The 12,804-nt window shown below is 37.4% G+C and overlaps 2 protein-coding genes across 2 annotated transcripts in view; one reads left to right on the top strand and one right to left on the bottom strand.

Annotated features, from left to right (window-relative positions):
- The window catches only part of BCHE (butyrylcholinesterase), a 90,982-nt gene extending 83,126 nt beyond the window's left edge, over nt 1–7,856 (top strand). The window contains exon 5 of the mRNA XM_025913949.2: nt 7,296–7,856. Within this exon, the coding sequence (XP_025769734.2) occupies nt 7,296–7,390 (95 nt within the window). The 3' untranslated portion in view covers nt 7,391–7,856. The remainder of the gene's footprint in view (nt 1–7,295) is intronic.
- The window catches only part of LOC112849965 (uncharacterized), a 566,245-nt gene that overhangs the window by 98,063 nt on the left and 455,378 nt on the right, over nt 1–12,804 (bottom strand). The gene's annotated exons all lie outside the window — the stretch shown is intronic.

The raw sequence follows: 12,804 nt of genomic DNA, 5'->3' as shown, positions 1-12,804 counted from the left end.
TTGATATTCATGTTATGCATACGTGCTCCCTTCATCCCATTTCTGTTGATAAATAAAAGGAAGGCAACAAAGGGAAAAATACGTGCCCAGATAGGTGCTTTGTCAGATAATCAGGTCTGTTTTCCGATTGAGATAAAGCTCATTCTTCCCAGAATTTCCACCATACTGCCTTCTGTAATTTCTGAATAAAGCAAATATGACTCATACACATAAGATATTATAGTTCACATTTTTTTGTTACACAACTTTCTTGATAAAGAAAGCAGTACATTGTCTCACATTCTGTTGCAATTTTCTTATTCCCATTTCCAACCACTCAGGGGTTTTACTTAGAAGAGCAGTGATAATGGACTTCTGGATGAGGTAGGTTCCATGGTCAGAAATGCCCCCCCACCCCGGCAAGTCAGTGATACCTACACCTGAGATGAAAATAACAAGAATGGGACTGTCATGCCAATATCTGAGAAAGAACATTCTAGGCTAGTGCAAAGACCTCAGGGCAAAAAAATAAGCTTATTGTGTTTGAGGAAAAGATTGGAGTTTAGAAAAGATAGCACCTGCCACAAGAGATGAAGTTGAACCATGCAAGGTCTCCTGAATGTTAGGACTTTGCATTTTATTCTAGAATCTTCAGTGGACAGCTTTTTAGGAGGGAAAAAGGCAGAATAATGTGATTTTATTTCGATTTTAAAAGATCATTCTGTTGTGTGGCAAATGGATTCGGGGGAAAGGTAGTCCAAACAGAAGCAGGACGACCAATAATGAGTCTATTATAATAGTCCACGCAGGAAATGACTGTGGCTTGAAAGTGAATAATATTGGTGACGGTCCAGATAAGAAGACGGAATATGCTTTGAAGATGAAATTAAAGCTTTTTAATGTTTTGATATGGGGTGTGAAAGAAAAGAAAGACTGGAGAATGACTCTAAGATTTCAGGTAGATTCACTGGGTTTACTATGGTGCAGTGAGATGGGGAAGCTCAGGAAGTGGAACAAGTTAACTAGTGTAATGTTCTGTTCTGGACATGGCCTATATTGAAATCAGCCCCATACTTCTTAGGATAAATCACTGGATCTTCATGTCTGATCCAAGACTATCTCTCCAACCATATCTTTAGTTATTCCCAACAAACACAATAAATCCCGTTTTCCAAAACAAACTATTTCCCTTTGTTCAAACTGACTACATCTGTGTACTTTCCTAATGAAGTACACATCCTGTAAGCCTTAAGTACACATGTCAGTTTCTTTCTATTGTTTTCCTTGACCCTTTTCAAGCACAATTGCCTCTCCCCCAGCAGTACTACTTCCTTTATTCATACTTTTTAGTGGAAGGTGTCACACTGACATTCTCGTCAACTCTACCATGAGTTCCTCAAGGGTGAGTCTATCTCCAATTCATATTAAGATTCCTGGAAACCAGCCAAGTGCACAAATTCTCACTAAAGACAAATTTTCATATGCACTCATGCTGAAAAATGGCTCATGAGCAGTATTTTCATACTCACCCACATACATATAAATAGCAATCACTCTCTCCAGATACATCTTCAAGTTTGAAGGACAAAGGAGTATTTGGAAAATCAAAGGTTAAACTTGAAAAATTAATAGCAAAAATATGACCTTTTTTTTAAAGACAATCTCTTTTTGGGGCGCCTGGGTGGCGCAGTCGGTTAAGCGTCCGACTTCAGCCAGGTCACGATCTCGCGGTCCGTGAGTTCGAGCCCCGCGTCAGGCTCTGGGCTGATGGCTCGGAGCCTGTTTCCGATTCTGTGTCTCCCTCTCTCTCTGCCCCTCCCCCGTTCATGCTCTGTCTCTCTCTGTCCCAAAAATAAATAAACGTTGAAAAAAAAAATTAAAAAAAAAAAAAGACAATCTCTTTTTAAGTGTATTTTTATGTTTGCTGTAAAAACATTTCATTTTGGATTCGGAAGAAAAAGTGTCTCAATTTCTACTTTTTTTTTTTTTTTTTGGTAGTAAATATTGCATGAAGGAACACATTATTTCCATACTAAACTGACACATTTATAACTAAACCAAAATGGTTTCCTTACAAGTTGCAGATAGGGGTTAAGAACCTGACAGTGATTCAGGGACTAGGAAGCAATGATAGCAGTGAGTCTGGCTCACCATAGGACCCATTGCAGAGAAGGATGAGTGCCAGTTGAATGAGTATGTGCTCTCTCTTTGCTTCTTTTTACAACCGTGGGGGTCTGCCAAAAATCTGTAAATTGCTGGCCAGCAGGCAAAGCCAATCCAAGCACCTGTGTTGCAAAATGCAGCAATTGTGTGATTGTCATTACTGATCCATCTGTGAGGCTGGTACTTGCCACATGTCAGTTGACTCACATAAGGTGGGTTGGAAGAGAAATTCCATTAGATAAGGAAGACAGCAAAATTAATATATCATCTGTTCTTCTTTATGATTGAAAAAATGTAGCAAGCATGATGGAAAGTGAGAATTTTGTAAATGATTTGAACAGATTAGTAATGGCTATTACATGACAAATGGGAAACCTTTAATTCAAAAAGAAAAAAATAATATTATATAATTTTAGGAAGAAAGTCTTTACTTTCTCTAATGACTCACTGCACACAAATGGAGTACCAGAGTTGTTAGTCCAGAATAGAGGTAAAAGAATGATGTCTTACCAAAGACTATAAAGCACCAGGTAAGGTTCATTATCTTAGATTCTTAAATAACAAAATCTCATTTACCAAGTCTCAAAAAATCCAGACTTTGTGGTGTCAGAACCTGTCTAGCTAAAGATAGGATTGCATTATCAATGAAAAAGGGCATAATAAAAATACCGATAATGTTAAAAATTATTCAAGGGAAAATGTTGAAACTTCTTTTGAGTATAAATGATTTTTGCAGTTTGCTCTGTAAATATGCTGGCAGTGTACAAATCAAAAGTAACATACTAATAGAAATTATCTCTTATGCTGACTGGGCATATGGCATATACTGGATGAGGTGCTACTAGCATGTTATGTTACTTCTTTTAAAGCTGTTCAGGTTTAAGTACTAAGGCTCAAAGATGTTGCCTATCTTAACCGTTCAACAAAATGACCTGTTTAATATTTCTTAAGATGAGTTTTATTTCCTTTATATGATTTTTATGGCACTATTCATGGTGATGCCTATTAGGCAGTACTTGATAAACACCTCAGTCCCCAAACTACTGAGAGAGTACAATCCAATAATATTGTATTATGAAATACATGTACAATATTGTAGTAGCTGAGAAAATCAGTAGAACATAAAATACCCATGGAATAGGTCAATGAGAAATATGAAGGATAAAAACAAATATTTGTCATGATAAGGTGCAAGTGGGAAATGATAAATTTGGATTTTAAGAAGCTGAGTTTCTGGCCCGATCTATTAAATGACAAAGATAATACATACTTCCCATACATTTGCTTTAGTCTCTCCAACTTTTTAAAGGGCATTTATTAAAGCAAATTCTAGAGAAATGTACACCAAATATCTCTGAGTATTGAGGAAACAGATAATTTATATTTTCAGATTTTGCTCTTGTGGATTTCTGAAAGACATAATTATTCATTGTGGAATTAAAAACTTGAAAGGAATAACTAAGATGACCCATTGTAAACAGCAACTATGGTACACACTGAACTTAGAAACTTCAAAGGTAAGTGGGGTTAAAGCAATGTAAAAGAGCATTGTGGAGGTAGTAGGAATAGAGATTTTTCTAGATTCTCAAATGCATAGAAATATTGAGAATGAATTTTTTATATTATGAGGTGTCAAATCACTAGATGTTTATTTTTTCCAACATTTCATTATGATAATTTTAAACACACAGAAAAGCAGAAAGAATTTCAGAGTAAAAATTCACGTATACACTATGTCAGGGCTGAAATCAACATTTTATTATATTTGCTTTATCACATATCTATTCATCCATATTCATATACACATCCCTCTGGCCATTGACTCATCTATCTTATTTCTTGATGCATTTCAAGCAAAGTTATAGAATCAGTATATTCCCACAAAAACTTCAATGTGCATATTATTAACCAAAGCTCTAAATTTGTTTCTAGTACTTTTTTGTTGTTTTTGAGGTGAAATTTATTTACTATTAAATGCAGAAGTCCTTAATGCCCTTTCAATGAAATCTGAAAAATGCATTTAGATGTCTATTTTTAAAGGGCATTGACTCATGGTAAGCTTATCTTCTTGTTATTATTTTCTCAATAACTTTCCAGATTGGTGGATTGAGGGCTACAAATGTAAATCAAATATACAACATTAAGGAATTGTATTTTATGAGTACTTTCACTATTTATTAGAGTTTTAAGTTGCAAGCAACAAAAACCAACTCAACTAGATCTGGATCTTTTATACCTAAATAGAAAATAAATTTATTGAAAATCTATTGAGTTTATTTATTTTAATTAAAAGCATAGAAAAAGCACTAGCAGGCTAGAAGAGCCAGGCTTTGAAACTAAAGGAAACACAGGGTCAAGGTATTAAGTAGGGTCATCAGATCTGGTCAGTGTTGTTGCCATGGCCCAACACAATATCTTACTCATGGCAATTCTATGATGCGCCACATGCAGTCCCTTATGAATGCCCCTGAGTAGCCCATGTAGGTCACATGTTCATGCTTGAGGTGTTAGGGAGACTTGGAATGTGAGAATCTAGCATTTTTAACTTCTATAGTGTGTGCAGGGAGCTTAGCTTTCCAAAAAGAACCACAAAGAAAGAAATTCTTTAAATATAGTGAAGAAATTTATATGATTGGTGTCAAAAAATTTGCAAATATTATTAACATACATAATTTCATTTTTCTACTAATCAATTCTATAAAGTCATAACCAGGGCAAGCAAACCATTTTTGTTTTATGGATGAGTCCGTTTTTGAGACAACTGATACATTATTAGCTCAGCCTTATTATTATAGTCTCTGGTTTGACTAGTGAGTACTGGTCAGATTAGAAGACTAAGAACAATAACGAAAAGAAAAGAAAAGAAAAGAAAAGAAAAGAAAAGAAAAGAAAAGAAAAGAAAAGAAAAGAAAAGAAAAGAAAAGAAAAGAAAAGAAAAGAAAAGGTAAAAAAAAAATAATGTTAAAAAAATAAGAATAATAAAGAAAAAAAGAACAGATGGGTCACCTGGGTGGCTCAGTGGGGTAAGAGTCAGGTCATGACCTCACAGTTCATGAGTTTGAGGCCCTTGTTGTGCTCTGTACTGACCAGGTGGAGCCTGCTTGGGATTCTCCCTCTTTCTTTGCCCCTCCCCTGCTTGCAGTGTCTCTATCTCTCTCAAAATAAACAAAATTAAAAAAAAAAAAAAAAAACAGCAAAAAAACAAAAACAATGAGATCTCTTTCTCTGAACACAGTAATAGAACCACAGGATCCACTGTGGTCAGACTAGGAGTGGTGATCTATTGACACCAACTGGGCTGAAGAGTTCCTTAGCAAGGAATGTAGACATTTTTTTTTTTTTCAACGTTTATTTATTTTTGGGACAGAGAGAGACAGAGCATGAACGGGGGAGGGGCAGAGAGAGAGGGAGACACAGAATGTGAAACAGGCTCCAGGCTCTGAGCCATCAGCCCAGAGCCTGATGCGGGGCTCGAACTCACGGACCGCGAGATCGTGACCTGGCTGAAGTCGGACGCTTAACCGACTGCGCCACCCAGGCGCCCGGACATTTTTTTTTTTTTAATGTTTATTTATTTTGAGAGAGAAACAGAAAGAGCACATGACTGGGAGAGGGGCAGAGAGAGAGGGAGACAAGAGTATCCCAAGTAGGCTCCGCGCTGTCAGCTCAGAACCAAACACTGGCCTCGATCCCACGAACTGCAAGATCATCACCTGAGCTGAAATCAAGAGTCAACCACTTAACTTACGGAGCCACCTAGGCACCCCAGGAATGTAAACATTTAATCTCTATTATGGCACCCCTCTTCAAGGGAAAATTCTAAATGAGAGGTAACGGCAGCCATTTTCAGCTACAAGAGGTTGGTCAGTAGAAAGACTGAACAAGGAAACAGCCCAGAATGATAATTGAGAGAAAGCCCTAACAGCAATGATGTGGTGGTTCCAGTTTCTTTCCTAAGGCCTGGCCACATGAGACCCTTGAACTGCGAATTACCCTTATATTCCATCCTAGTCATACATTTCCCATTTTGACCAAGAAATTCTCAACAGGTTTTTTATTTGTAGGAAGAATGATAACCATTATATTAATTATAGGCAGATGATCCTGTTCTGACACCTCCTTTCACTCACATTGCAGGGATCGACCACAATTAATTAAACGTGGACCTCAGCATTTTTCTAACTATAATCTTTCATGTAATTAATACTGAATTTATTCTCCCCTTAATAAGTAGTGCCATAGAATAACGAGTTTTTCTTAAAACAAGGAATGCCTGCTTGTACTCTTAGAAGTAGCTGAGAGACCAAAAAAGGACCAAAAAGTATTGAAGATCCATCTCATCTTCATTTAAATTGTTATACATTTTATCTTCTCCACCTCATTTCTATAAAACATTAATAAGGCTGTAAGTCTAAGCTCTTATGTCATTGTAACTGTGTGTAGCTTTTGGACTCTACAGGAGATTGACTCCAAATATGGTATTTTCTTGCTACAAGTAATGTGCATATGAGAGGCAATAACTCATCTCTGCGAGGTCTAATTCCATAATAATTTATTCCAAGGCCTTGGCAGCTAATGCTTCACTCACTATTAATAGAACACTGTGCAAGTGGTGTAGGTGGTACTTTCAGTTTAGTGATGCTGTAGTTAATTTCTTTAATTTATAAAGTATTTATAAATCTCATCTTTGCAAAGCTGCTGAAACTGTGTAGGCAGAAACCAGTTATCTCCTTATCTCCCATCCTTCCAAATTGTATCCACTCCTGTAGCCTACATAATCACTTATACTCTTACTAAATCTGCTGCATGACCCCATCTGCCACTTTGTATCTTGTGAAACAGCTGATTATTTGCATGGCTCATGATTAAGAAATATTTTGTTATTGCCATTACTCTACAGCAGGTTTTGTTACAGAGGGCCTGAAGGCTTACTGCAGTCCAGATTCCTGGGCTCTATCTCAGCAGCGCCTGCAACTCCTTCAACTTTTGCCTTTTTGAATTCTCCTTATTTGTATCTGACAAAACCTCTCAACCTAAAGCGTCCTTTATTTGATACCAGGAAAATCCTATCAGCCGTATCATGCTAAGTGTTTGCATGATCGATCTTTTCTCATCCTTTTTTTTTTTAAGTTTATTTATTTATTTTGACACAGAGACAGAGAGGAAGAAAGGCAGAGAGAGAGAGAGGAAGAGAGAAAAAGAATCCCACGCAGGCTCTGTGTCCTCAGCACAGAGCTGGAACTCATGAACCAGGAGATCATGACCTGAGCGGAAACCTAGAGTCGGACACTCAACTAACTGAGGTATCGAGGAACCACAGATCTTTTCTCATCCTTTTACTTTCCTGTGTTATAATAAAACTTAATGTTTTCTGAAGTAGAATTTTATATAATTTTAACTCGTCACACAATATTTTCTTCTTTTGATTTTTTTCCTACCACGTACAATACATCAACTAATCTTAGCTTTGGATCATACAAAACAAGAAGTGGGCCAAATTTAGGCTAGGGGCTATGTTGACTAACTGTTACCAACACCTACTCTACAATACACAATAAAGTTAATCCTATTTAAAATGTTGGATTCACCAAAGGCAAGGGAATTAAAAGCAAAAATGAACTACTGGGACCTTATGAAGACAAAAAGCTTCTGCACAGTAAAGGAAACAACCAACAAAACTAAAAGGCAACCAACGGAATGGGAAAAGATATTTGCAAATGACATATAGGACAAAGGGCTAGTATCCAAAATCTATAAAGAGCTCACCAAACTCCACACCCGAAAAACAAATAACCCAGTGAAGAAATGGGCAGAAAACATGAATAGACACTTCTCTAAAGAAGACATCCAGATGGCCAACAGGCACATGAAAAGATGTCCAATGTCACTCCTCATCAGGGAAATACAAATCAAAACCACACTCAGATATCACCTCACGCCAGTCAGAGTGGCCAAAATGAACAAATCAGGAGACTATAGATGCTGGAGAGGATGTGGAGAAACGGGAACCCTCTTGCACTGTTGGTGGGAATGTAAATTGGTGCAGCCACTCTGGAAAACAGTGTGGAGGCTCCTCAAAAAATTAAAAATAGACCCACCCTATGACCCAGCAATAGCACTGCTAGGAATTAACCCAAGGGATACAGGAGTACTGATGCATAGGGGCACTTGTACCCCAATGTTTATAGCAGCACTCTCAACAATAGCCAAATTATGGAAAGAGCCTAAATGTCCATCAACTGATGAATGGATAAAGAAATTGTGGTTTATATACACAATGGAGTACTACGTGGCAATGAGAAAGAATGAAATATGGCCTTTTGTAGCAACGTGGATGGAACTGGAGAGTGTGATGCTAAATGAAATAAGCCATACAAGAGAAAGACAGATACTATATGGTTTCACTCTTATGTGGATCCTGAGAAACTTAACAGAAACCCATGGGGGAGGGGAAGGAAAAAAAAAAAAGAGGTTAGAGTGGGAGGGAGCCAAAGCATACGAGACTCTGAAAAACTGAGAACAAACTGAGGATTCATGGGGGGTGGGGAGAAGGGGAGGGTGGGTGATGGGTATTGAGGAGGGCACCTTTTGGGATGAGCACTGGGTGTTGTATGGAAACCAATTTGACAATAAACTTCATATATTGAAAAAAAAAAGATAAAGCAAGTGAAAATCCAAGCTTAAAAAAATAAAAAATAAAAATAAATATATAAAATGTTGGATTCAATATTTACAGTTCATTTTTATTTGTTCAATTGATATTGATTAATTATCAAAATTGGGCAAAGTGTTATAAGCAGAACTCTAACAGGGAAATAATACATATAAATATCCAATATTAAATGTAAATGACAAAAGGGTATTATGTAGAATACTGGACAGTACTTTGAGGTTTTGTTAAGATAGAATTTAAAAGCAATAAAGTGCAAAGATTTAAGTAGATAGCTAAAGGAGTTTGGCAAATGTGTACTTCTGTAAAACTCCCATCCCAATCAAGAAAAAAAGTATTTTTTATCATACTGAGAAAATACATCTTGCTCTTTACAGACAAACCCCCAACAAAACCAACCATTATTGAGATTTTCCTCAGATAAGATCAGTATTTTCGGTTCTAGAAATATATGTAAATAAGAACATACGGCATGTCCAATAATAATGATGGATTTCTCTAGCTTTCCCTTTTGCTCTGACAGTTATTACTTTGTGCTTTGTTGAGATCTGTTAGTAGGTGAATACAGGTTTAATATTTTAGATCCTCTTGTTAAATTGGCTTTTTTATCATTATGAATATTTCTTATATCTGGTAATACCCTATGTCCAGAAGTCTTTATCTGATATTAGTATAGTCATATCAGCTTTACTATACTGTTTTCACATAGTGTACTTTTCCATGTTTTTGCTTTCAACTTTCCTAGGTTGAAAAATCATCTCTCTCTCTCTTTTCTTTTTTTTTTTTTTTTTGTTTTGAGAGAGAGAGCATGCATGAGCAGAAGAGAGGGGGAGAGGGACAGAGGGAGGGAGGGAGGGAGAGAGAGAGAGAGAGAGAGGGAGGGAGGGAGGGAGGGAGGGAGGGAGGGAGGGAGAAAATACTAAGCAGGGTCCATGCTCAATGCTGAGCCTGATGTGGGGCTTAATCCCATGACCCTAGGTTTATGACCTGACCCAAAATCAAGACTCTGATGCTCAACCTGACTGAGCTACCCAGGCTCCCTAAAATTCATCTCTTATAACTTGCATATAGATGAGTCTTGCTTATTTATCTAGTTTGACAATCTCAGACTCTTTTTTTTTAATTTTTTAATGTTTATTTATTTTTGATGGAGACAGAGAGAGAGAGAGAGAGAGAGAGAGAGAGAGAGCAAGAGTGGGGGAGGGGCAGAGAGAGGTAGGCACAGAATCCAAAGCAGGCTCCAGGCTCTGAGCTGTCAGCACATAGACCGACGTGGGGCTCGAACCCACAGACTGTGAGATCATTACCTGAGCCAAAGTCGGATGCTTAACCAACCGAGCCACCCAGGCACCCCATCAATCTCTGACTCTTACTTGGAGCATTTAGTCCACATTTATTTGACATAATTGTTGATCTATTTGTGTTCTCTCTATTTGTCTTCTATTTTTCATTATCATTTTCATTGTTCATTCTTTGTCCCGTTGTTCCTAATGACTTCTATTTTTTTTTTTTTTTTTTAGGAAACAATGAAATCACTTTGTTATTTTTCATTTTGAATGGTCAGTTCAATGTCATTTGCAAAATTTAATGAGGAAAAGAGCCACTGGATGCTGTGTCCTGGGAATCACTGGGATACATCCATCCTGTAGGAGATAAATTGAAGTGTGTGAGGGGGGGAAAACTCCACAAATTGGCATTTCTTCTTATTTTCTCCCAGCCCAATCCTGAGCGAGACAAGGCTGAGTGGCCTGAAGGTTTGGAAGAAACCAGGGCTATCTGTGTTGAAAGCACCTGGTTGGGGCTGGGATGCAGACCACAGGGTTCCCCTAGGCTGAATATTCAGGTAGGTGAGCCTTTAGTAGAGACCACCTGTGGACTGAACCCACCCCCAGAACCAACCGGTGGAAGGTTTGTGGGTCCCAATATTTCCATCTACTGAAAAGTGACCCGTAAACCTTTTTGTTGGAAAACTCTCTTTCACGATGTTCTAGACTGGGACCTCAAGGTTACTTCCAGTTTCACAAAGAACTTGCCAAATGTGAAAGAGGGGAATGAGGGTCCCCACAACTGCTGCTCCCACACCTTAAGTCAAAGTCTGTATGAGGGCCTGGGTGGACACCTCTGTTAAAAGATTTTCAGAGAAATAAAGTGCAGCTCTATTTCTTATTAATTTTCAGGCTCTTACCTGATCCCTGAGAAGCTAGAGTTGAATAATGCCTTTGGGAAGCCCTACCACATCCAATTCAAAGAAAGATCTTTCAGTGACATTCAACATCCCAAGTTACTGTCTCCAAAGGAGGACACATTTAACATCTCATTTAGAATTCCAATGAAAGTACCCCCTCTTTGGAAGTTTAGTTTCTGCAACGTAGCTCACACAGTAGTTGAATGCCTCACCCAGCTGACCTTGAATATTCTGTTTACACAGAGTTTCCCATCTTTGTATGCTACCAAGCCATTTTCTTGAAAAACATAGTCATATTCTCAACACATCATTTCCCAGTTGCTCCTCTCAAAGTCCTACCTGCCTAGCATTCCAATTTTCATCTTCTCCCTCAGTTTTTGTAAAAAGCCATCTATTTCTTTAGTAATTTTCTGCTGCAGGGTCAGCAGAGTTCAGTTCACCTTAAAAAAGCAAAGCACTGAGCTGGGAATCCTCGTTTCCATCCCCCTGCAGCTTTCTTTTGAAATCACTGTTTTCAGTATTCCATGTTATCTTCTATATGGAATGTTATTATTAACTCCTTCAATTAGCTTCATGGTGGTTATTTTAGGAAGTAAAATATGCTTCCTTAACTTTTCATCTACCTTGAATTAATATCATACATCTCCACATATAATGTAAGAATTATTCCCACTCAATTTTCTTCAGCCTGATTCACTTCCTATGGTGGCTCTTGCAGTAATGCCCATTCTCTTGAGTTTTGTTCATCTGAACGTGTCTTTATTTTGCCTTCCTTTTTGAAGTATACATTCATTATCCTTAAAATTCTAAGTAAGTTTGTTTTTTAAAGCCTTTTAAGATGTCATTTTATTGCCTTATGTCCTCCGTTACTCCTGATAGATTAGTTATCCTGCTTATTGTTTCTCCATGGTATATATCACTCTCTCTCTTTTTCTTTCCTTTTTTACTCTCTTTTTTCTTTTTTTTTTTTTTTTTTACTGGTTGCTTTCAAGATGTTTTCTTTATATCTTAGACTAAGTAGTTTGGTTATTTGTGACCCTGAGTGGTTTTCACTATGTTTATCTACCTCTGGGTTTCCTTTCTTCTTGGCTGTGTGGGTTGATACTTTAAAGAGTTTTTTGAGGGCAGTGCTTATATATATATATATATATATATATATAATCACTTTTCCTCTGCCTTCTAGGACACCAATTACACACGTTATAGATGGCTTCTTATTATCCCCTAGGTCATTGTGGTTCTGTTTATTTCTTTCAATCTTTTCTTTCTATCTGTGCTTCAGATTAGATAAGATAATTCGTGCTTCAGTTTAGTTTCTCTTTACTGGTCTCCAAGTATACTGATTCTTTTCTCCGCAGTGTTCTATCTGCCATCAGTCCCATTCAATAATTTTATTTTGGGGTGCCTGGGTGGCTCAGTTGTTTGAGCATCCAACTCTTGATTTCAGTTCAGGTCATGATCCCAGGATTGTGAGATTGAGCCCTGCATCAGGCTATATGCTGAGCATGGAACCTGCTTAAGAGTCTCTCTCCCTCTTATCCTAAGCTGCAAGCACATCCTCTCTCTCCCTCCCTCTCTCTAAAATAAATAAACAAAAAAGTAAATATAACTAAAAATTAAACAATATAATAAAAAATAAATTACATATTGAATCTTTTTAGTTCTGAGATTTTCTTTGGCTGCATTTAAATTTTTTTTAAATGTTTATTTTTTGAGAGAGAGAGAGAGAGAGAGAGAGCACAAGCAGAGGAGGGGCAGAGAGAGAGGGAGCCACAGAATCTAAATCAGGCTCCAGGCTCTGAGCTGT

The sequence above is a fragment of the Puma concolor genome, chromosome C2 (assembly GCF_028749965.1).
Source record: "Puma concolor isolate L17-30 chromosome C2, mPumCon1.1.hap2, whole genome shotgun sequence".
NCBI lineage: Eukaryota > Metazoa > Chordata > Mammalia > Carnivora > Felidae > Puma > Puma concolor.
The sequence above is the reverse complement of the archived record's forward strand: the minus strand, read 5'-3'. Positions and strand labels throughout refer to the sequence as shown.